Source organism: Lissotriton helveticus, chromosome 12 (assembly GCF_964261635.1).
Source record: "Lissotriton helveticus chromosome 12, aLisHel1.1, whole genome shotgun sequence".
Lineage (NCBI taxonomy): Eukaryota > Metazoa > Chordata > Amphibia > Caudata > Salamandridae > Lissotriton > Lissotriton helveticus.
In genome coordinates, this window is record NC_136073.1 from 283,158,490 (window position 1) to 283,185,418 (window position 26,929).

The 26,929-nt window shown below is 45.2% G+C and overlaps 1 protein-coding gene across 2 annotated transcripts in view; it reads left to right on the forward strand.

Annotated features, from left to right (window-relative positions):
- ABCC12 (ATP binding cassette subfamily C member 12) overlaps positions 1 to 26,929 on the forward strand; it is a 1,077,363-nt gene that overhangs the window by 721,872 nt on the left and 328,562 nt on the right. For both annotated transcript variants that reach the window (XM_078670535.1, XM_078670536.1), the window contains one exon: positions 2,590 to 2,679. In XM_078670535.1, coding sequence (XP_078526661.1) covers positions 2,590 to 2,679 — 90 coding nt within the window. The remainder of the gene's footprint in view (positions 1 to 2,589; positions 2,680 to 26,929) is intronic.

Here is a 26,929-nt window from a genome sequence, read left to right on the forward strand (position 1 = left end):
TGGGGTTCCCCTAAATCCACCCAAGAAATTTGACACAGTCCCAGATTTACTAAAATGAGTAATAATGAGATAGTACTAAAAAACAGTGGCTGTTTATTTCTCCTAGTTACTTCTTCTTTTTATGTGTGATGCATAGTGCATCAACCATAGAAACAGGCAATTTGATCTTAGGATATTATTTGCGCTGGAAGGGATCTCTTACTGCACAAAAATAATCCTCCCTCTTACAAATGTTGTCTATTTTGTATGTTTACTAAGGATTACAATCCATTGCACCATCTAATTCCATTTGATGGAAGAGAATGCACCCTTTGCAGTTCATCTTTGTAGAATGGTAAGTGCAAGCAGCCAATGGTGCATAGGTTGTTTTAGGTAGGAGAAGACACTTGGCATATTTTTCTATTGCATTGGATTATACAAGAGATTTGACTGTGGTCATCTCTCTTGTATTAATGATCATATGTGTGTGAGGAGCTGGTACCATGGGGAGAAATAGTCATGTCTTAATGTGAGCTGTATTCCTTTTGCCTCACCTCAGACAAAAAAAAAAGAACTTCATGGCCTGAAGCCTGTGTCACTAAAAGATAAAGATATATGTTCAAAAGTAGAACCATCCAAAAACAGAAGAGGGAATCAATTGTAATTAATCATTAAAAATTGCCTTCCTTCATGAAAATAAAGAGCACAATTAGCCAAATGGTCTCTTAAAAGGCTAAAGAATAACTGGATAATTAAACAGTAATGGAAGTTGTTGAGCAGTGTGTAAACTTGTTTTGATGCTGTAGGTCATTCCAGGAGTTGATTCAGTGTGTGCAGATGAACCATGATATCCTGCTTCACATGGGTAAATATATACATGCATATTATGTACATTACCTTTCAGGCTCGGAGTCTGTAAAATAGACTGAAGACTGTAGCTCCCACTTGGAATGCTTGTTGAATCTTAGAGTCCAAGCAGTTCAAGCAGGAAACTTGTAGTTCTCAGGATGCATCAGGTTGGTATTGAAGAGTTGAAGCAGAGACTCGATCGAGTTGTTGATTACCTGGTGAACGTGTGTTAGGAGTTTTAACTCTTTTCTAAGCCCTGGTAGGATTCAGTTTAACTTTCAGTAAGCTCTGACCACTTAGGTTGTGAGACTCTGCCCAACACTCACAGGACAACAGCAATGAAGTCCAATGAGATACAGAGGATTTCTCCAGTAAGAGATCAGGTGACTCCACTTGCAAGCAATAGTCAGTCACCTCTTAGTAGATCACATCACTAGTAATCCATTTTCCTTGGGAGTAAAATGCAATTGGTTGTAAAAAACTGAGACATGGTTCTGTTTTATGGGTAGAGCGTCTTCCTTACCCTCAATATTCAAAGGCGCTCTGAGGAACAGTGTTCCTAACAGAGATCTGTGAAGGGTGAAAACCCATACCATACGTTTAATGCTACTATCAAAGCACCCCAAAATAAATTCCCATCACAAACTCCACCTTTTCAAATAACACAATGATATATTTTCCACCATAAAAAATTATCCTCCAGATAGACAATTTCCAAAGTCCTATGCACAAAAATGCCCAACATGGCGTGGAAGTGAAATCTTTCCAGGTTTCAAGCCTACAAACGCCCTACAAGCAACTGCCAGATTCCATGGTGGACAAGTAGAGCTAGGTGCAGCAAAACTGGCTTATACACTATGAACAGTTCACTAATGGGTCTCACACCTTCAGCTCCTGACAGACTATTGGCCCTCTTTTTCTACCTGAGAGAAGCCCAACCATCAACGTGGACCACTTTGAATTACTTTTCCTCTTCAAGGCACACATATGAATTCATTTGATCCGTCTTCATATTGAAAATAAGATAATTTCGTTTTCTCTTATGCCTCTTGATTGAAAAGCAGTGGCAAGCATGAGTTTCTTAAGTAGTTCTATGTGCAGAACAACATGTATTAAAGTCTGCTGTTCCCACCACAATAGGAATAACAGTAATCTGAAATAATCATATGTTGTATTTATGGCAGAGATGACTCCAGATTGTGGTGCCAGCCTTCTCAACAACTTAACCTATTCATCCATGTCTTACCTCACACGTTATTAACTTAACAATCTGTCCTTTTACTTTTAACTTACAACACGTAAGAATATTGTGCAGCTTTCGGTATCAGCTGGCAGGCATGTCCAGCACCGTGGGAGGCCAGCCCAGTGTTGCAGATTCTGCTCTTTGAAAACTGCTTGTATGTTTCTGATGCTTAGTTAAGAGGGGCTCAGAGGTTGCAGAGCTAAACACAAAAGGAAAGTCATCAATCCTGATGGACAAGTAGAAATGTAGTGTGCTTTCATATTACCACGAATATGTTTGTATTGTTTGTATCTCAGGGGCGAGAGACATATATGTTCTTTGAAAAATAAAGGAATTTGCAGATTCAAATTGGTTTTCTAAGTTGTACTTAGAGAACTTCACTATATATGACAATACATTATTTCAATTTAGTGTGCATGCAATTTTTCTATGCATGTGTGTATTTAGTTTGTGAACAGAAATATTTAATGAAACAATACACCACATTAGAGTAATGAATAGTGTTATTTGTTCCATAGCATTGGAAAACCAACTTGTTTTGAAAGAGGGAATGCAAGAAGGGTCTGTTTCAGCGCAGACCTATCACCATTATATTAAAGCAGCAGGAGGTAAGTGATATGTATTTCCTGGCATTTTAACTCAAGCTGTTTCATTGAGATATGAATGAAATGCAAGTCTTAGATTCAAAGGTGTGTCACAAACACTTTCCAATACCGTGTGTATCTTTGTCTTATTTTGTGGTGGTCTGAATGATTCGTTTTTAAAGTTCACTGGGAGTACTGTTGGTTACCTGTTCAAAGTCAGCTGACCCTCAAATGTTTCAGGGTTACCCACCCCCACCACTACCCCACCCCCAAAGATTCAGCAGGCCCCACAAATGCATGCTGTTAGTGATTTTTGTATCCTTTATTCTTACCCTTTTCCTACTATAGTGCAGTCTCAATCACAGACTGTTAGACCTGTCAGCCTTAGTGTGGTCTTCACCAAAACATTTTGGCTTTGCCTCCCCTTTTTGCTGAAATGAGTTTGTGTTGGCATTGCGACTCTATGTACTTTACCATGATTAACCAGTGCTAAAGTGCTTGTGCTCTCTCCACTAAGCATGGTAAAATTAGCTTACACCCATTTGACATATTTAATGTACTTATAAGTCCCTTGTAGAGTGGTATACCATATGCCTAGGGCCCGTAAATGAAATGCCACTAATGTGCCTACAGCACTCCTTGTGCCTCCCACTGAAGTTTTCCCTTAAAACATGTCCCAGGTCTGTCATTGCAGTCTGAATGCAGTTTTAAACTGACAATTCAACTTGGCAATATATCCTCTTTGCCAAGCCTTAAACTCTTCTTTTATAGCATATTTCACCCCTAAGGTAGGCCTTAGGTAGACCAAAGGGCAGCTTGCATTACAATTAAAAGGTTGGACATGTACGTTTAAGTTGTATATGTCCTCGTGGTAAGAAAACTCCTAAATTCGTTTTTCACTACTGTGAGGCCTCCCTGTCCCATAGGATAACATTGGCTTTCCTTAAGTGCTTAATTTTGATTGGGATCAGGTAAATATTTCATATTTGGTGTCTGAGAAATTGTAATTGCTCATTCGTCTTGTGTTTCTATGTTGATCAATCAGCTAAAGAGACCTTTAGACACCCTGACAGTTTATCTAGGGCAGAGATACTTCAACATATGTTAAGGTCCTTATTACGAGTTTGGCAGTCTGTAAACCGCTGTACCAGTGGTGGCAGTCCACCGTGGTGAGCTCGGCAGTCCGACTGCTGCATTACGAGTTAGAAGGGTGAATTGTCCTTGCGAAGACTTCTATCGAACAGATGACACTGCCAGTCAACTCTGACCACGGTGGCCGCGGAGCGGGCCTATGAGGCTGTGAGAGACTCGGACCTCCAGTGAAACCCCCACCCAATTGAGAGTTGCTTTTCCGCCGGTGTGACCGTGGCAGTCCAACCACCACTTCTGAGACAGTAGCAAAGATGGGATATAAGGCCTCTACTCATCTTCCAGCATCATAGAGCCCATCCAACACGTCCTGCCACTGCTCTACCTGCTAGACCACATTCAAAACCCTGTCCATCATGGATGAAATTGGCTGTAAGTCATACATCTACCTGTTGCCATAGACTCCTCTGTAAAAAGATGCCCACCATGGACCAGGCAAGGGAGTTGGACTCCCTAAGCAATTTGCACATATACAGGGACCCTATGTGGCATTGTTTCATAACAATCATCAAAAATATATATGCAGAAAGCCCTACTAGGCCAAAACATTAGTACTGATACAGGCAAACTGTACACAAATGGACGTGTTTGCAAGTTATGTACAGTGATAGTGATGTGTGCTTTATTTTGTGTTCCACAACAGCACCTCCTCAACAATTCCACACCTATAAATGTCTGTGTGACCGGGCAGGTCCGCAAACGGGGTCACACGAAGGCAGTACGGACTGTTTTACCCCCGTCACCCTCTCTCTTTGGTTCCCCACAGTACGATTGGTCATGGGTAGCAGGTCGGAATCCAGCCGAAGAAAATGAACCATGTTCCTTTAATTGGGCTTTCTACTGTGATGAACGCACACCCCCTCAAAACGTCAGAGGAAGACCATTGAATAAAAGTCAGGAAGAATACAGCGAGGTGTGCAACGTCACCAACATGAACGAGGAGAACAGAGGAGCAGCGGCGGTATCGAGGACAAGCGGGGATCAACCCGAAGGCAGCGTGAATCAGCAGACTGACGGAGACTCCTGTTCGGCGGAGCCACTGCCTGGAGGCCAACATTCCCGCTCATCCCTGGGCCACGTTCCTAGAGGAGCGTGGCTTCTTCAGGTACGGCACCGGGTCTCGGGCTGGATTGGAAGGCGGGGACGCCCTTAAACGCCTGTCGGAGCTTTACTCAGTTTATCACGGTACCCGCGTACTCCCTCCCCAATCCCCACTCCTTTTCCCTGTTCACCGGCACTACCAATATTCACTACCCCTCAAACGTTGTAGTGCACTACTTCACGAGTGTAACAGGTGTCTCCTCACCCCCGGCCCTGATATTTGGTGGTACTCCGAAAACAGCCTCATTGACAGCTTCTCTTCTCTCTTACTCTTTTGGGATACCCTACATCTGTGTGACTGCTGAGAAATACCGAGAAGAGAAGACCCGGCTGCCTGTATACCTGGGAATCCTTCCGCCAACACGGATTGCGCACCAAAGGCAAACCCGTCTGTGCCTGTCCGTGACCTGACCATGACCACGACCAGTGCCAGGGACCCTGGTCCTCAGACCCACTTCTGCTGCAACTCCAGCACCCTCAGCGCTCTCAACACCAGACGCAGCAACAACTGCCAGCTTTTAACGCCGTGTGACACCCAAGTCCGATCTCCTGTTGACACTGCTGCTGCACCTTCACCCACCTCCGGACCCCAGCAGCAGCCCCCAGCCTACCTGGCGTCACCACTCACAAACCACTGAACTGCATCCTCCTCAACGTGCGCTCCCTACACAAGCACACCATAGAAATCTGGGACCTCCTCAACACCCACGCGCCCGACGTCGCCTTTCTCACAAAAACCTGGACCATCACCAGCTCTGTGCCTGACATTACCACTGTCATTCCTGATAGATGCAACATCCTGCATGAAAACCACCCCATCCGCCCAGGAGGAGGCATCGCCATCCACAAAAGCTCCCTCCACATGACAACCACCGGCCCGGACGACACTATGACGCTCATGTAGCATCTCCACTTCTGTATTTAAACCAACCCAAAAACTACTCTCCACGGAACTCTCATCTACCGGCCGTCTGGCCTTGTCCTCCTTTCACTGAAACCATCACTGACCTCATCGCATGCCACACCCTTGCCTCCACAGACTACATCCTTTTCGGAGACCTAAACTTCTACCTGGACAACCACAATGACCCCAAAACCACAGCCCTCCTAGAGAACGTCGCCAACATAGGACTGAAGCAACTTGTCACCACCCCCACGCAGACAGTGGGATACATACTCAACCCCCTCTTTACAGAAGGAAACAACATCTCCCACAGCCACACCACAGAACTCCTCTGAATAGACCACCACTACATCCACTTCTCCTTCAGAAAACTCACCATACACAAGCTCCCTCTCCGCCACACAAGTAGAAGCTGGAACAAAGTCACCAAGGAACAGCTTACCTCAGCTCCCACCACGACCCCATACCAACTACACCAGACGTTAACGCCAGGGCATGCAATCTCTACCGCTGGATCACAAACTGCGCCAACACCCTCGCCTCCCTCAAGAAAACAACAGGGCGACACATCAAGTAAGCAAGCTGGTTGACCCCTGCACTCCAAGAATCAAAGCGCTCCTGCCAACGACTCAAAAAGGCATGGAGGAACAACAAAACCCCAGAAACATGCACCGCCTACAGAGCAGCCACTACAACACATCAGCACTTCATCAAATCCACAAAAAAGAACTTCTTTCAAGACAGGATCCCCACCAATGCCCACAACTCCAAAGAATTCTTCTCCATCATCAAGGAAATCTTTGCCACTCGACCAGGGTCAACGGCAGCCCTCATCCTCCTGGTCCTCTAAGCTGCCTTTGACACCGTCTCCCCTTGTACACTAGCCACCATACTACACAAAGCCTGCATCTGCGAGAAGGCCCTGCCTAGATATGCTCATTTCTCACAGGCAGAACTCAGTGAATCAGACTCCCCCCTTCCTCTTGGAATCAACAGAGACCAGATGTGGGGTGCCCCAGGGATCCTCCCTAAGCCTCACCCTCTTAAACATCTACATGGCCCCCCTCACAACCATTGTCAGAAACCACAAACTCAACATCATCTCCTACGATGATGACTCCCAGCTGATCCTCTCCCTCACCACAGAACTCAACCAATCACCAAGCACAACTTTCAAGAAGGGATGAAAACCATTGCCACCTGGATGAAGAAGAGCTGCCTAAAACTCAACTCTGAGAAAACAGAAGTCCTCATCATTGGCTCGACCCCATCCACCTGGGATGACAGCTGGTGGCCCTCCACCCTCAGAAACCTTCCAACCCAGACAGACCACGCACAAAATCTCGGTATCATACTAGACTCAGTGCTCATGATGAACCGCCAGATCCACGTTGTATCCTCTTCCTGCTTCATCACCCTCTGCATACTCCGAAAAACGTTCAGATGGATCCCAACGAATCTAGAAAAACTGTCACGCACACCCTCATCTGTAGCAGACTGGACTACGGCAACGCTCTCTATGCCTGAATCAACAAGAAACTACTTCGAAAGCTCCAGACCATCCAGAACACCTCAGCAAGACTGGTCCTAGGCAGCCCCCGCCACCATCACATCACCCAACACCTCCGCGATGACCCCAGCACTCAACTGAGCCACCCCCCAGTGCCTTGAGATCCTCGTGGGTGAGTAGTTGTGCTATAAAAACCCTGATTGATTGAATGATTGAATATTGTCCACTTTAGCACTTCCCTAGTAGACATCTTTAATACTAGACTTTAGAATTAAACCCAGGATCTCCGGAAAGTCCCACTATGTATCAAGGCCTAACCACTGAAGTAGAGACTTTTCAGTGTGGAGCCATTGAATCTTACTTACACATTTCGGAGACATGAAGTCATGGAGACCCACCCTGCAACATTCTAAGCCTGTTGTTGACCATAGTCGGTGCAAAACTAGTATACTCAATCTCGTGGGTAATTGTTTTTTGAGCCAAGTCTAAATAGAAGGGAGATTAGTGGGGTGCTTATTGGAAGATTCAATAGAGAACTAAGAAATTTATGTTCCACCACTGTCAAAATATTGTTTTTTTGTACAAACCCACAGGTCCACATAATACAAGACTGCCCCTAGAGGCTTGACATTATAGATCTGTAGCGCAGGAGCCAGCCTTCTAGATATAGTTTTGTGATGGATTTTTGTTATACTTGCCATATGTTGCACTAAGGACAGCGGGCCCTTTCCACATGTGTAGACCAACATAGGTTTCTAGTGAGCTTTATACCTAAGTAGTCAAACTCAGCCACTACTTCTAAAGGGCTGTTAGCCACAAACATCCATCTCTTAAAGTGGGTCATTGACCGGGAGGATAAGATCATGCATTTTGTCTTGGAGCTGTTAAGTTCCAAACCCTGCCCAAGACAAAACAACTGAAAGTTGTTCAACAGCAGCTGAATGACCTGGGGTGACTTTGAAATCAACAGTGTCATCTGCAAAAAGGAGTGCAGGGTCCCTCCTTCCTCCTATTTTAGGTTCCTCGCATCCATCCTTGTTCAAGAACTCAATGACACCATTGATATTTGAGGTAAATAGTGTTGGTGCCAATACAGACACCTGCCTTACCCCTTAGTCTATATAAATGGGTTCAGTTAATGCCCCTTCCTCCCCTAACCCCACTTGAGCCAAAGTGTCTGCATGTAGCCTCACCGAAATATTCAGGAGGGGGGCCGGAACTCCCATTTCTTCAAGTACCCCCCATATATTATAAATTAGATCGAAGATCGACAAAGGCAGCATATAGGTTAGCGATGATCACTTCCTACCAGTAAATACAGAAAAACTGGAAAATCTGGTCTATTGTGTTCATATTTGATCAAGATCCTGCATGCCTGCCAGTCGGATAGGATATTCTCTTCACAGATCCAGTTTTGAACATGTACTAACACCTGTTTGACTAGGGAAGATCAGTACCGACATAGCAGACAAGTCAGACGGGGCAAAAGGAGTCTAGCATCTTGGTTAGATTTGCAGTCACAAGGCCTCATGGTAGTTGTGGTCAATTCAATCTCACTTTAGCAACACTTGAGAAATGGTAACCTCCATGACTAGTGAAGATCAGTAGAGACATGGCAGACACGTGAGAAGAGGCAAAAGCAGTCTAGCATCTTGGTTAAAGTTGGAGTGAGAGGGCCTAATGATAGTAGTGGTAGCATTTCCATCTCTACTTACCAACATTTCTTGAGAAATGGTAAGCTGCATGATGAATGAACATCAGTTGTAACATGGCAGACAAGTGAGATGGGGCAAAAGGAGTGTAGTATGTTGGTGAGAGTTACAATCGCAAGGTCTCATCGTAGTTGTCGTCAGTTCTATGTCACTTTACCAACACTTGACAAATAGTAAGCTGCATGACTAGTGAAGATCAGTAGTGACATGGCTGGCAAATGAGAAGGTGCAAAAGCAGTCTAGCATCTTGGTTAGAGTTGGAGGCACATGGTATCATGGTAGTAGTGGTAGCTTTTCTCTCTCTACTTGCCAACACTTGTCAAATGGTAAGCTGCATGATAAGTAAACATCAGTTGTAACAAACAGTTAAGTGAGATGGAGCAAAAAGAGTGTAGCATCTTAGTCAGAGTTACCATCACAATTTCTCATGGTATTTGTAGTCAGTTATATGACAAAAGCAGTCTAGCGACTTGGTTAGGGTTGGAATGACAGGGTGTCATGGTAGTAGCGGTGTCATTTCTATTTCTACTTGCCCACACCAGACAAATCGTAACCTGCATGACTAGTGTAGATCAGTAGTAACATGACAACCAAGTGAGAAGGGGCAAAAGCAGTCTAGCGTCCTGGTTAGAGGTGGAGGACAGGGCCTCGTGGTAGTAGTGGTAGCTTTTCTATCTCTACTTACCAACTCTTGTCAAATGGTAAGCTGCATGACTAGTATATATCAGTTGTAACATGGCAGACACGTGATTTGGGATGGACCATGTATTTACATTTTAACACATATCATGGGTCCTGGATGCACTTACCGACAGCATTGCAACATGTGGCAAGTCATGGAGTGGCTACTTTTACTCTTATATGCAGCAATACACATTGCCACAGACAAACCAACATCTCCAACACTTTGAGTATTACATGTTAAGAACGTTGACAGAGAACACAATAGCAAAAACATAGTTGAGAGGATACAGGACATTGTGGTATTATTGAAATGTAACTTACAAGAGTCTACTCTCTCCTTCATTCCTGAGTAGCCATCAGAATGCAGGATGGTCTAGACCTTCTCCTCCCAGGGAAAGAGTTGTAATGGTATGCTGGGAGGGCCACCGCCAGTCCTCTGAACCTCCAGGTGGTGGCTGATCTACTTGGTACATACCTTTAGCCACACCTCTTTCTTATGTCGCCCTGTGTGTGCAGGGTGGTAACAACAGCATTCACTCAGTTGACTAACCTCTCCCCATAATAGGTTTCCTACTAAGAGGAGTCTGCTGGACTTGGGCTCCATAAATGTGTGGCTCTACCAAAATGATTTCATCTACCATGACTGTCCACTCTTGCTCAGTGAAGCTTGTTTTTTCCCGGCATTGTGAAAAAATAAAATGTTATTGAGTATATGAATGAAAAACAAACAAGTGATAGAGGTAAAACAAAAGTGCCCAACGAAACTTACAGGTGGTGGAGAGTGCTAGATGGTAAGATGAAAAAAGGGGTGCCTTAGGTGTGTAGTTTTTACATCCATCCAACAGTCAGTGTTGTGGGTTTTCAATGATGTGTACCCTGGCTGTTAACCGCTGGGTAATCACCATTTGCTAACCACCGCTGGGAGACCGCAAGTACAGCTGTGTAGTCGTAATATGCTCAGTGGGTGGAAAGCGGACCTGGCATCGTCGGTAGTTGCACTCCTAAAATTGCAGACCTCCACGGTCTGCCGTGTAGACCGCAGTGGCCACTGTCAGCCTTTTCAGACAGCACAACCCAAAATATGGCAGGTAGCAGATCACAGGTACAGTGGTGTCGTAGATGACATGGACGCAGTTCTTAGGCAGCCAGACCACCAAACTCGTGGTCAGCCCCTAAGGCTCATTTGTTTTCACCAGTGTACCTGTAACACAAGCTTCTTCTCATATTTGTACACTCTATCAGAAATAGAAATATGTGAAAAGATTCCTCTGTTCCCAGTGTATCTTTTGTATAAAGTCGGTATGCTAGTTTGTCTAAATTAATGACTTGCTTGGCAATGATTAAGGATTAGAGGGTCTTTAAGTAATGTTATTTTATAAAGATACATGTTCACTGAGTGTATAGACAGCTGCAGATTGTTAATTTCCCTTACTTTGTCCAACTCACTGAAAGATCAACATTTTATCACCCTGGTAATTGTTTTATGATTGAGAATTATATGACTTATTCTATCTTGGCCAGTAAGGTTCTCCGTCATGTAATATAGATAAGTAACATTTTCATGTCTTGATTTATTTACTTTCTTGGTTTTGGTCTATTGTCAGCTCTGTTCAGGATCATTCTTTTTAACATATATATTAGTGGATATTCTCCTTGTGATAGGGAGCATGAAGTAATACTTTCAAAAATAAGAATTGAACATTTTTGTCATGAAACTGGGTGCACTATATTCCTAATACTGTAATTAGTAGCAACCTGAATCACAGGCAGCCTCACCTATTTAAGCGACATCTGAATTTTACTTTTTCTGCACAAGAGGGCTGGGATAAAGGAGACAATTTTATTGGTGTATATGTCTTGTGAAGGGAGTGATAATTTGATTGAGTCACTGCTGGCTTGATCTAGGGCCAAAATGTGATTTAGAGGATACAGTTTGGGGCCGGTTCCGATTCGGGAAAAACCGCTCCAAATAACCGTTCGGAGAGTTTTTCCCGTATGAATCGTACCCTGCAACGTCCCCCGTACGTACGACTAAGTACGATTCGTATCAGGAGCATGACTCCATACCAGTCGTACAGAGACCGTACGAATCAAATCCCCGTAAAAATCTCCCTCGGAACCCGCTGTACGCAACATCTGTACGGTTCGCGGCTGATTTTTACGACCCAGCAAGTACGATACGTGTAGGGTACGCACCGTACGACCCTTTTTCTACGGGAGCTGAAAACAGCCGTAAAAGCAGAGTTCGCGCCGAAACAGGTACGGAGTGGCCCCCCCCGGGTACGGTGCGTACCCTCATGATCGCAGGGGTATGGTGCGTACCCCTGCGATCATGGGGTGTATGCACCGTACCCCATGTACGATGGGTGTACGCACCGTACCCCACACCCATCGTACATGGGGTACGGTGCGTACACCCCATGATCGCAGGGGTACGGTGCATACCCCTGCGATCATGGGGTGTACGGACCGTACGGTGTGTATGTGTTTGTGTGCTTTTCCGTACGACTCGCGTGGACTGTACGAATCGCGTCCTCATTCCCCGGTCCGGATCGTACTCGTCCGGTCGTACGGCATGTGTACGAGTCATACAGCATGTGTACGAGTCGTACGGTTCATGGTTTTAGCCTTGCAATATGTACGGATTGCGACGATTCGGACGGATTCACGGAATACGGATCGTACTACGCGACTCCGACGGACGGCTACGATTCGTACGGAGAGGGCTCCGAATACAAATCGTACGGATGTTTTTTTCCCCAAATCGAATCGACCCCTAACTGTTGCAATCTTCCCCTGGTGTAGCAAAACACTTCACAAATGGATACTGATTGCTCATTAAGGAACAGAAATTGCTCAATTGCAAACATAAAACAAGGCAGTTTTGAGGGAAAACCACAGAATGCCATAAACTGCAGTTTCCCACCACAGCAACCTGGTAATCAAATGTCATTTCTACAAATGAGTGCAAGGCAAACTTACTGTTTGATCAGAAACAGCCCTTCGATATTATATTGCAATTCGGTTTTGCTGGACCTTGCAAGCGATGGTAGCTGCCCTCAAGCCTGTAACATTCTGTCATATGAATTTCCTGTTGGCCTCAAATTTGGGGATCAAAATTTACATAAAACCAGGACTGAGACTCTAAGGCATGTACATTTTCAACCTGAAAAGGGACCTTGACATGTTTTTGGCTAATGACAATTTAAGGTGTTAGCTTCAATCCAGGACAGGTGTGATGCAGAGAGGCAATGTCTAGCATCACATACAGCTGCACAGGTTTGGTTGAACTGCCCCGGTGAACCCTCCTCTTGGGTAAAAACAGAATGTTGTGGCCCTCGGCTGAGAACCTGAGATCACAGAGTCTTGGTAGAGAGAGGCGATGGTCGCAGTGTCAAAGCAAAGAAGGGGAAGCCATGTAGAACCTGTTCTGCCACCATCACCTGTTTCCTGGGACAACTTATTGTTTCTCCATATGCTCCTGGCCACCTCGCCTCTCCCTGAGACTTCTGAGTCTCAAAACTACAGACAGACCGGGCACGATGTGTAGGGAAATCTACTTAAGCAGGCTACAAGAGACATGGGTGGAGGCAAGAACGGGGCTTCAAGTAGGATGAAAAAACATTAGGGGCTCTAAAATGGGTATTGCCTAAGAACCGTAACAGGGATTCCTTTCCAAGAAGTGTGGCCTAAGTCTCTAATGGCATGGCGTAAACATGTAAAATAAAATTACCCCAGTATTGGAACTTTCATAGATTCCCATGCTTTGTATCATTCTCCGTCGTCGGAATCAATCAATCAATCAATCATGCCATTTGTATAGCGCACTACTCACCCGGGAGGGTCTCAAGGAGCTTGGGGGGAGGGGTATGCTACTGCTCGAACAGCCAGATCTTGAGTTGTTTCCTGAAGGCGAGATGGTCCTGGGTCAGCCGAAGGTGGATGGGGAGGGAGTTCCAAGTCTTGGCAGCCAGGTAAGAGAAGGATCTTCCTCCGGCGGTGGCTCTTCGGATGCGTGGTACGGCTGCGAGGGCGAGGCTGGTGGACCGTAGCTGGCGGGTGGGCGTGTAGAAGGTCAGGCGGTCGTTGAGGTACTTGGGGCCCAGGTCGTGGAGAGACTTGTGTGCGTGGGTGAGGAGCCGGAACGTGGTCCTCTTGTCGACGGGGAGCTAGTGCAGGTTCCTCAGGTGGCTGGAGATGTGGCTGCGTCGGGGGACATCCAGGATGAGTCGGGCGGAGGCGTTCTGGATGCGCTGGAGTCTTTTCTGTAGCTTGGCTGTGGTTCCGGCGTAGAGGGCGTTTCCGTAGTCCAGTCGGCTGGTGACGAGTGTCTGGGTGACAGTCTTCCTGGTCTCGGTCGGGATCCAGCGGAAGATCTTGCGAAGCATACGCATGGGAGTCTCGGTAAATAAAAGCATATCATAACCATCGGTACAAAAGAGAAAATCAGGCCTAGGCCTCATCTCATTTTGTAGCATATCACCCTCTTTGTGTAAAAGAGCCCAAACTTTCTGCAACAACCAATCAGAATAGCCTCACCCCATAGAACCTTCCTGAGAGAGCCTCAGAGCCTCAGATTTTTCTCCCGCACGTTGTGCTAGGGAGTCTCCACTGAGCTCTGCTCAGTTTCTTTCTTTTCAACTTGATTCTTCTACAATTTTACTTCAAACTACAATGTCTGACAAGGAGAAGAAGGCTTTGTTCAGGGCCTGTGCTACCTGTGCAAAAAAGAGACTTTTTGTGGAGGACAAGCATGATGACTGTATTTATTACCTGTACCCAGACCACAAGGCCACTGATTGCAAGATCTGTAGAACTTTTTCTACAAAAACATTGAGGGACAGGGAGGGACGATTATTGACTTGGCTACAGAAAATGAAGTCACGAAAGGAGGTGCTGTCTTCGGATGAGGAGGACTCTTCATTGGCTACATCCTCCAGAAAATCCAGAAAGAGGGGTAGGTCTCCTCCCTCTACTTCTTCTGGGGCCCCTGTCCAAGCCCATCATAAGATCTCTGATAGGTCTGAGAGGGCTAGTCCCATTAAATCTCCTCACCGAGGTGAAAAGGAGAGGCTGGGACAGGCTGCTGAGGTGGACACAGCCAAGAAAGTGAAAAAGGATGCTTCTGTTCCTTCACAACCATCCCAAAAAGCGAAGGAGAGCAAGACACTGGCTGTTGTCTCTCAGGATGGAAAGCCTGACAAAAAGCAGTGTCCGTCGACGACGAAATCAGCAGGTACGTCGACGACTTCTTCTCAGAAAAGCCTGTCTTCTCATGTAGCTCCGTCAACGGGACCGTCGACGGTGGCTGCTTTGACGATGATGACTTCGCCGACGTTTAAGGTGCCTTCCTGCTCGTCGACGATGGCTGTAATCTCGACGTCGACGATGATGACGACGAGTGTAGTGTCGACGGCTGCTTCGACGACGAGGACTACGGCGACGACGACGTCTGCTGTAATGTTGATGACGACGAGTTCGTCGACGATCAATCCACCGTCGACTATGAAAACTCCGTCGACGAGATCCATCATTCCGTCAACGGTTCCGTCGACGATTCCATCGACGACGATTACACCGACGATTCCGTCGACGACGACTCCGTCGAGGACGACTCCGTCGACGAGGTCGTCGACGATTCAAAAAATCTACATTTCCATTCGAAAGCAGCAAATAACGCCGGAGATGACTTCTCCTAGGCGAGTAACACCTTTGCCTCCTACTATGCTGTTGGATGAGGAGTCTGATGACGAGGAGGATGATAATCCTTATGGGGATGCCTACAGTCCCTCGGACTTAAATGTGAAGTATCAGGATACGGACACTGAAGAATATTACGAACACCAATATGTCCAGCAAAGCAGACCTCCTCAATCAATCGGACAGGACATGGTGGCCATGCCATCCTCTCTAGTATCGGATTTGCAATTGATGTTGCAAGATTATAGAAATAGGTTTCCATCTCAACCTATAATACAGCAGGAGCGTCCTCCTTCTCCTCTTAGACCTCTTGCTCCTGCAATCATTGTGACAACGGTGACCCCATGGATGGTGGAACCGGAACCCAGACAGGAAACCCAAGACGTTGTGGATGATGTTTCTTCTGATGAAAATGTTCAGGAAGATCCTACACATGATCCTGATCTGGATTATGATGATAGTGGTCCTCAAGATCCAGATGTGGCAGGGCAGGATTCGGCTACCTCTCCACCAGCTGACATTGGGGGTTTCCATAACCTCATGGAGAGGGCATCTAAAAGATTTGGTCTGCCGATCACGACTGTGCAGACAGACTGCTTCCTCTATGACTTTAAAGAACCATACAAGAGGTCAGTCCGTTCTATACCTATAATAGAACATGTATGGTCTGAGGGGGTTAAAATAATGCAAAATCCAGCGACAGTCATTCCTGTTCTTCCCCGGCTAGAGAAGAAATAAAAGCCGCCGAAAGGCAGTCCAGCATGTCTACTGGGACAACCTAAACCAGATTCTGTCATATCTCAAGCGGCACAAAGCAAATCGAAAAATCCTTCAACGCCTCTTAATACGTCTCCAGACAAGGAAGTAAGGCGCTTGGACAATGTAGGAAAGAGATTCTCCTCTATGGCCAGTCTCCTAGTTCGTGCTGCCAATGCTCTGGCCATTCTGGGCCGGTAGAATCGCCAGATGTGGTGCGATCTATCACCGTTTGTGGAACAGCTTCCAGAATCAACAAGGGATGAAGCCAGGAAGGTGTTGATGGAAGGAGAAAGATCCTCGTCAGAGGTGATAGATTGTGCTATGGACATAGCGTCTACTGCTTTTCGTGCTCTGGCTGGATCAGCTGTGCTACGACGTCAGGGCTGGTTGCGGGCGACCTGGTTTTGCCAGGAAGTCCAGAACAAGATCTTGGACTTGCCATTCGATGGGGAAATGCTTTTCGGAAAGCATGTGGATGACGCCCTTCAAAGCATTAAGAAGGATACGGACCCAGCAAAGTCCTTGGGATCTTTGAATTATCGTAAGGTTCCATTTAGAGGTGCTAGAGGAAGACGATTCTCCTCTTACAGGGGTGGCAACCAACAGAGATATTCATCACAATCCTCCCAATCGTACAAACTTCAGTATTCCAATCAACGCCAGGGCCAGTCGGCGTCTTTCTCTCGTGAACCGCAGAGAGGAAGTCACACTTGTCAAGGGAGAGACAATTCCAAGAGGCAATAGCGGCCTTGCGGCTCTTTCTACTGTTCCTGCCCCACCGATAACAACAGTGGGGGGCAGGATTTCACATTGTCTAGACAGTTGGAGAATTATAATATCGGACCAGTGGGTCTTGAATATCGTTCAGTGTGGCCATACGTTGGAGTTTCAAAATCTACCTCCAACCAGGGCTCCAGGTGCCAGTCAAACGAAACATCTGGGATTGCTACGTCTCGAAGCCCACCAGCTTTTTATCAAGGGGGCGATAGAGCCTGTACCTCTCTCGCAGAGAGAGAGAGGGTTTTATTCCAGGTTCTTCTTGGTTCGCAAGACGACCGAAACATGGCGTCCCATATTAGATCTACGGGAGCTCAACACTTATCTCATCAAACTGTCCTTCAGGATGGTCAATCTCCAGAATATGTTTCGTCTGCTAGATCCAGGGGACTATATGGCGACTCTGGATTTAGAGGATGCTTATTTCCACGTGCCGATCCACCCAGCTCACAGGCAATACTTGCGATTCACAGTAGGCAAGAGCCATTTCCAATTCAAAGTACTTCCTTTTGGTCTCCGGACTGCTCCGAGGATATTCACCAAGGTATTGGCTCCAGTAGCAGCTTTCCTCAGGAAGCAATCTCTGGAAGTTTTTCCCTACCTGGACGACTGGCTTGTCAAAGCTCCATCTTTCCAGGAAACTTCCATGGCCATTGCAACATGCATTCAATTGTTCAATCAAAGATTCTGCATATGGTGTCAGACACAACATCTTCACCCTTACACTTCAGCTCCACATCAGGTGTTACCATACTACCTGTTGCTGGCTAAATCTGGATTGGCTCATTCTTTTGTGAAAGTTCATCTGGCGGCCATCTCAAGATTCAGGCTGACATCTTCAGGTCCTTCTCTTTGGTCTGCTAGGATTGTCAAGCAGTTCTTAAAAGGCCTGTTTCGGATGTATCCGCCAGTCAGGCCTCCACCTCCCATTTGGCAGCTTAATTTGGTGTTAGCCCAGCTAATGAAAGCTCAGTTTGAACCCATCCACAAGACGGACCTTAAATTCCTATCTTGGAAGCTAGCTCTTCTGTTGGTATTGACATCGGCGAGGAGAGTTAGTGAGCTGCAGGCGCTGTCTATAGTGGAACCTTTCCTTCAGTTCAAGCGGGATGTCATGATCCTTCGCACAAATCCGAGGTTCATCCCAAAGGTGCCGTCTGAATTCCATCTGAATGAACCTTTGATTTTAAAGTCCTTCTTTCCGCGACCTACTTCTCCAGCAGAAAGATCCTTGCATTCTTTGGACGTTCAAAGGTGTTTAAAGTTCTATTTAGAGCGCACGAAGCCTTTTAGGAAATCCTCACAACTGTTCGTGTCTTACAGCGCCCCGCGGAAGGGTTTTCCGTTGACCAAGACCAGCATTTCCCACTGGATTCCCAGTGCTATTCAGTTCTGCCATCAAGGAGCAGGCAAACCACTTGAAAGGAAAGTCCGTGCACATTCTACAAGATCAGTGGCATCTTCGGTGGCTCTATTTTCTGGAGTCCCTATAAAGGACATCTGCAGGGCAGCAACTTGGAGCAGTACACATACCTTCACAAGACACTACTGCCTAGAGTCTACAGTGAAGGATGACGCTGCTGTTGGACAGGCAGTTCTCAGGAATCTTTTTCAATAAGAGGTGAGCTTTCCCTACAATCCCTCCTTCCTGTATATCACATTTTGTATCAGCTAGTGTGTTCTTTTTATGGTAACATTTTATGATTTGTTTCCTAGGAGCATAGCTCTGTTGTCATGTCATGGGATTCATGTAACAAAATGTGCTTTTATGGCTTACTGCTAGCTACTCTGATACAAAGCATGGGAATCTATGAAAGTTCCAATACTGGGGTAAGAAAACAAGTTACTTACCTGTAACTTTGGTTCCCCAGTATTGGTAACTTTCATAGATTCCCATGCGCCCACCCTCCTCCCCTGGGAAAGCTCTGCCTTTTTACAGAGATAGTGGCTGTTTGCACAACGGCTACGAAAGGATCTATGGGGTGAGGCTATTCTGATTGGTTGTTGCAGAAAGTTTGGGCTCTTTTACACAAAGAGGGTGATATGCTACAAAATGAGATGAGGCCTAGGCCTGATTTTCTCTTTTGTACCTATGGTTATGATATGTTTTTATTTACGGAGACTCCCATTCCGACGACGGGGAATGATACAAAGTATGGGAATCTATGAAAGTTACCAATACTGGGGAACCAAAGTTACAGGTAAGTAACTTGTTTTATTCAGCGCTTGCCATAGCGTGCCACATGACAAGTATTTTGGCGCCTCACTGTGAGTTTTCTGATATTGCATCCAGACATATGAAACTAAAACTGACCTATTTGGTTTGACCAGTCCTTTTTAGCTATATAGGATAAATGAGTAACAGTGATTTTGTTGTGTTGAAATTGTTTCTTTTTGGATAATATGAGACTGTGAATTAATCATTAATAGGGTCTCAGTTTACTCCTGTTTTTCCCTTCACACCACTTTTGGCTGCTGTCTCTTTCAAATCCTTTTCTACCCTCATCTTTCTGAAATCCTTCATCTGCACATTTCACTACTCATCTCGTCCCTCTTCAGTGCCCTCTGTTCACTCTCTCTTGCACATACATCCTTACATGTCCCTCTATTCACCCCTCCACACACACACAAAACACAACACATGGAACATTTCTCTCATTCTGCCACTGTTGCCCCCTTGGCCCATCCCTCGTGTTCCCGCTCTCTCCTCCCTGCTGTCCTGCCCTCCCCCTGACCCTTACTTATTGGCGGCTGCTGTGCGGCCGCACCGCTGGTGTATTGCGCCAAAGGCAAGCCCAAAGTCAAGCGTGAAGGGTACATGATCACCCGGAAGGACCACCATCGCCCATAAATCCAACCTCTGACTGGGTACCCACACTAACAGGCCCACAGACCTGATGGAACATCTTCACTTCAAGATACAGATCGGCCCGACCACCACCCTCCGGGGCACCTTCATCTGAAGACCCCCTCAGACCCAGGGCACCCATCACCGACTCCATCACCTACATCATCACCCTGCAAGCCATCACCTCCACCAACTACATCTTGCTGGGAGACCTCAACTTCCACCTCGACAACCTCCAAGATGCCAGGTCCGCCTACCCTCTTGAACAACCTCCTCAACATCGGACTCAAACAAATCGTACCAGAACCCACACACTCAGCAGGACACATTCTCGACCCCATCTTCACAGCGGCTAACTCCATCACTTTCAGCCACACCTCTGAACTCCCATGGTCAGACCACCGCTGCATCCACTTTACCTTCAGAACAACCATCACCCACAAACCTCCACACCAGCTCCCATGCAGGAATTGGAACAAGATCTCCAACGACCAGCTCACTGCCTCACTCAGCTGCTCTACCCCAACCACCACAGAAGCCAGCTGGTTTTCCACCGAACTCTGAGAATCCAGACAGACCTGCAGATACCTCAAAAAGATCTGTAGAAACTTCAAAACAACAGCAGACCACGACAACTTCAAAGCTGCCACCACCACCCACCATAAGTGCATCAGAAACCCAGGGAAGAAAGCACTCCAGGACAGAATCTCCACCCACGCACACAACAGCAAGGAACTATTCAGCATCATCAAATAATTCGCCCAACCCAACAGTGAGAGTACAGACATCCCAAGTCCCAGGACCTCTGCAACAAACTCAGTGCCTTCTTCCAACACAACATCAAGTCCATCTACGAAAACTTCAACGATGACAGCAAACATGCAGCACCTGTACCTCCCGCACCAGACACCACGCAGCCCACACTTGACATCTAGGCCGCTCTCACCACCGAGGACATCCTGAAGACCATGAAGTCAATCCACCCCGGGGTCCCCACAGACCCCTGCCACCATGACATACACCACAGATCTGCCGACATCATCACCCCAAGCTTCGCATAATCATCAATCGCTCCTTTGAGTCCGCCTCCTTCCCTGATGACTGGAAACATGCCACGATCAACCCTCTCCTGAAGAAACCCTAGACGGACCCCACAACCTCAAAAATTTCAGACTTAGCTCTCCACTCCCGTTTCCAGCAAAAGTAATCTAAAAAGTGGTGAACAGCCAGCTCGCCTTCTTCATTGAAGAAAACAACATCCTCAACACCTCCCAATCCGGCTTCAGGAAAAACCACAACACCGAAACCGCCCTCCTCGAGGCAACAGAAGACATCCACTCTCTCCTCAACAGAGGGAAGACCATGGACCTCATCCTCCTGGACCTCTCTGCAGCCTTCGACACAGCCTCTTACCGCACCCTAGCCCACAGACTCAACAACGCAGGGATTCAGAACAAAGCCCTTGACTGGATCCCATCATTCCTCTCCGGAAGAACACAGAGGGTCAGACTCCCACCCTTACTTTCGGATCCCACACCAACCACCTGCAGAGTTCCTTAAGGATCCTCCAGCAGCCCCACCATGTTCAACGTCTCATTGGCCCTGCTCGCCCTCATCATTAACTTGTATGAACTCAACGTTGTATATTACGCAGAAGATATCCAACTCACCCTCTCCCTATCCAACAAACCCAATATCTCCAAACGCACCTTTCAAGGGGGAATGGAAGCATTTGCCAAGTGGATGAAGAACAGCTGCCTACAACTCAACACAGACAAAGTACTCATCATGGGCCCACACCCCAACACCTGGAAAGACAGCTGGTGCCCCCCTGCCCTCGGGAACTTGCCTTCCCCCACGGTCCACGCACACAACCTAGAAGTGAGCCTGGACTATCAACTCAAAATGAACTACCAAATCAACGCTGTCTCATCCTCCTGCTTCCACACCCTCAGACTCCTATGAAAAACCTTCAAATGGATCCCACTCAAACAGAGAAAAACCGTCACCCTCTCCCTCATCAGCAGCAGAGTCAACTACGGCAACGCTCTCTACGCTGGAAACAAGGAGAATCTCACCCGCAAACTCCAGAATGCCGACGCCAGACAACCTACCGCTAGACTGCCACATCACCCAACACCTGCGGACACTACTTTGGCTCCCCATTGAGAAGAGAATCACCTTCAAGCTTCTCACCCACGCCCACAAAGCCCTCCACAACACTGGACCAGCATACATGAACAACCACCTCTCTTTCTATGCACCCCAAAGGTGGCTTGCATCAAGAATACCAGAAGAGGAGGTCTTCACCTTCCTAGCAGCCAAGGCACTGAATACCCTCCCACTCCACCTCAGACAGACGCCTACACTCTCCAAGTTCACAAAGGTCCTCAAGACCTGGCTCTTCAACGGATTGCCGTGAACACCTAGGACCTGGGCGCCCCCCCCAGCGCCTTGAGACCCTCTCGGGTGAGTCCCTGCGCTTAACAAACCCATGATTGATTGATTGACTTCCACTGCCAGTAAAAAGGAGGGTGGACTTTGTGCACGTACAGTCCAATTCATAAATGCCTTAATAGCTTCGTTCACAGAGAATTTGAGCCGGGTTAGATATAGTTTTCCTGTGGTATTCCTAATCAATGTATGCCATCTAGGTAATGGATATCATCCAGAGACCTGCAAAGGATTTATGTTGTGTCCAATGTTATTATGCCTCCTAAATGCCCCACGTAGTGAGTGAGGTCCGATTGTTTTGAAGTAATTTGCATCAGGAAGTACCCATTGCTTGCCATGTTCACTAACACCACCCTGAAGGGTATTCAACTGATATTAAGACAAAGTAATAAATGTATTATCAACCTAAATAAATATTGAGTTGAAAATATCATCATACAGCAATATCGTCTGCAAGAATATCATTGACAAGAATATCAATTGTAAGATAAGTAATATTGTTGTTAAAAATACATTTAGGGGCCGATTCCGATTCGGGAAAACCCGCTCCGAATAGCCGTACGGAGCATTTTTTTCCCATACAAATCGTACCCTGCAACATCCCCCGTACGTACGAGGAAGTACGATTCGTACCAGGAGCTGGACTCCGTACGAATTGTACAGAGGCAGTACGAAACAAATACCTGGACGAATCTCCCTCGGAACCCACTGTACGCGACATCCGTACCGTTCGCGGCTGGTTTTTCCGACCCAGCAAGTACGATTCGTGTCGGGCATGCACCGTACAACGCTTTTTCTATGGGAGCCGAAAACATCTGGAGAAGCACAGTTCGCCTTGAAACAGGTACCGAACGCCCCCCCCCCCGGGTACAGTGCGTACACCCCATGATCGCAGGGGTACGGTGCGTACCCCTGCGATCATGGGGTGTACGCACCGTACCCCATGTTCGCTTGGTGTACGTTGCGTACACTCTGCGATCACGGGGTACGGTGCATACACCCCATGATCGCAGGGGTAAGCACCGTACCCCTGCGATCATGGGGTGTACGGACCGTACGGTGTGTATGTGATTGTGTGCTTTTTCGTACGAATCGCCCTTACCTGACGTGGACCGTACGAATCACGTCCTCATACCCCGGTCCGGTACGTACTCGTTGGGTCGTACGGCATGTTTACGATTCGTACAGAGAGACCTCCGGATACGAATCGTACGGACGGTTTTTTCCAGGATAGGAATCGACCACTAAGTGTTAATATCAATTCCAAAAATATCTATGTTGTTAACATCGATGTTAAAAATATTGTTGTTAAGGATATTGATTTTTTATTATTTAGATGTATTTTACCATATATATTAATTGAATATGTAATAAATTGATTGTATAATAGTGATAATGATTTCATAATATAGTTTTCACATTTTTTGTCATTTTTAAACTTAATTTAATAGTTTTTTGTCATTTCCAGAACCATTGTGGACTGTTGGGTTTATAGGGGTACCAAGTGGGTGATAAATTAATTATAATGTATTAATAATTACTGTTTAAGTGATATTAATATAATTTGTGTTAATTGTCTAATTCCATTTTTTTTAAATTTAAGTTTTATGTGTGGTTTCTGAAATTTTAAGGGGTATAGGGTGGAAAGTAAATTAGTTATAAAAATTAATAATTCTTTATCATTATAGTTAATATTTAATCGATAATTAATTATGTACATTTTGTAATACATTATTTTTTTATTTTTGTTATTTGATGTAGTTTGCTACTTTTGAATGGGTAAAGAGAATGCAGGAAATTAGTTATGATATTTATTTCATTGATAATGACTTAAATTGTGTAGTTAAGATATTGTTTGTGTTATATATTAGATGTGAGTTGTATTTGTAAGAGCAAAGTGGGCAAATTTATTAAATACAATTAATTTGTTATTAGTTAACTAATATTATTTGTAAGTATGTAAATGATGTAATTAACTTGTTTTTGATGTATATGTCAGGTGCAGGTTGTTGGTTTTGTAAGGATAAAGGGTGGGCAGGTAATTCAATAATATCATTTTACTTTTAGGTAATTATTAATAATATTTTAATTAATAATTATGTAAAATGTGTAAATATTATAATTTAAAAAATAAATTTTAGGTGTGTGTTTTGTAGTTTTGTATAGGTATAGGGTAGGAAGCTACTTAAGTATAACAAATGTAAAATTCATTTAATATTTTTGTTTTTTATGTTTTTTATCATGTTATGTGTTAACTGTGCATTTACATTTTAAATAATATATGTATTTGTTATATTTTGGGGAATATCATTTTATATTTTAATTAGAATAATAACATGTTTATTAATTTATAGTATTTATTAAAGATTGTAATAAATACATAGTGTAGTCGGAATAGTACATTGTACCACTGCACCATCCAATGCTTTCTCTACTGTATTTATTATAGTAGGAATAGTAGTTAGTAAGTTTCCTGAGTCCAATGATTTCCCTACTTTTTAAATAAAGTTTACTATATGCATTATTTGTAAGATTTTATAGGTTAGTTTATATCAATTACATTTATATTACTATGTTTTTGTGTAGTTAATATTATAATATATTAAGTAATGTTATTAATATGTAATCTCTTTTTTGTAAATTTACATTTTGAAATTGTTTACTTTTGTATATGTAATTAAATTGGTGTTTGGGTATATGTATGTGTGCATATATATAAAAGTCAGAAGAGGGTCAAAAAGGAACAAAACACAGCCAGTCCCGCAAAGAATTACCAGAAGCAATAGGGTAGGCTATCCCAAGTAAATCAAGAGAATCAATCTATCAGACAGAACACTATCACCAGTCGAAGTAGGAGTTTTACAAATGGTACTTCGTTTTTGTCTAACACGAGGATGGGATTATACTCAGACACACATAGATTTATGCCAGTTTATTAGGAAATTAATACTGAGGAAAATTCACATGTCTAATCCCAAATGTAAGATAATAGAGCCCTTGGACCCAACAGAATCCACTGATATCTTAACAGGTCATGATTTGGAATCACTACAGGCATTGCATGAATTGGAGGGTTTTACCCAGTTTGTAACAAAATAAAGTAATGAGAGAGTCCTGCAGCTCTTCGAGCAAGCATGAATAGTGCAAAGAAACTGCAAAAGTCAATTCAAAGCAAAAGCAAGGTGCATACCCCAAATTTAATTTGATTCAATCAATAGTTTCCGTGAGACGATCATTCGGGAATTGGACAAATTGCGAACAGCTACTAGACAGAGGTCTTTCAAGAGTCAATACAATTTAACTAAAGTACAGTGGCAAGCAGTGCTGTCTCAGAACAACAATTCTGATTATGAAACAACCTTTGGATAAAGGAGGAAATGTGTTCCAAAATAAGCCTAGGTTCCTTGAGGAAGCTCTTAGACAGCTGAGGGCTTGATTATGATTCTAGCAGTGCGGCCTGGGGGTCAACCCTGCCACTGCACCACCACAGCCATGGTCGGGCACCAGCAAGATTGGGAGTTTGCTCCTGTCTGGTAGGCTTTGTTTTGGGAGTTCCCATGCTGATGTCCTGAAAATAGTCACAACAATGGGAATGGATTGTTAAGTCCATGCCTTGCAGGAACTGGTGTGCATATACACAGGGGGGCACATGTTGTGCCTCCCTGCATGCATCCACAGGGTGTGAGGCATCAGCTTCCTCTCCCCCACTGTGTTCATGCAATTTGAACCTCATTGACACCGCCATTGGAGAGGAAACTTATAATATGCGTGACGGGGCAGCAGCGTTCCTGTCAAGCATATTATGGCCTCTTGACCGCCGCAACACTACCACAGAAAGGCAGTTTCCTGGTGGCTGCAGCAAACTGTGGTGGTCCGATCCACCTAATCATAATAAGGTGATTGGGAGACCACCACTGCCGCACTCCCACGATTCTGGCGGTCCGGGACTGCCAGACTCGTAATCAGGCCTAAGTGATGAACAAGGTTATAAGCCCATCACAAAGGAGAAGTATAGTATCCAGGCATTCTACAATCTGATTATTGGCCTGCGGGACAGAGGTGTCCTAGATCAGTAGGAATATAATGGTTGACTGTCCAGTGGTCCCTGAGTTCTATTGCATACCAAAGATCCCTAAGAATAGTGAGAGACCTCTCGGACGTCCTATTGTTTCATCAAAAGGGAGCTTGCTTGAGAATGCATCTATTTTTGTTGATTCGATTTTGTTTCAATTTGTCAAGGACTTAATTTTTAATATTGAAGATATGACTGATTTTCTAAGAACAATTCAGAACAGCATGCGAAGGAGAATGTTCTGCTTGTTACCGTCGTCATTGCAAGTCTGTACACATGTATTTTGTATCAGCAGGGGCTATTAGCAGTGGAGTCTTTTTTTAAAGGGAAACCTCTAAAGTTTGAAGAACATAGCATGATGATGCTGCAAACGATATCTCTCTGTCTTAACAACAATATTCTTTTGTTCTCTGGGCAGCTGTATTTACAAAAACAAGGTACCGCAACGGTCACATGCTTTGCTCCCAGCTACGCATATGTATTCATCGTCTAGTGGGAGAAGCATGCGGCCTGGGGGGATCCCAGTGACCAGTGGGTGGTAAAGGTGGTCTTTGGGTCCGATATATTGATTATTTATTCATCATACGGAAGGGATCTCAAGAGG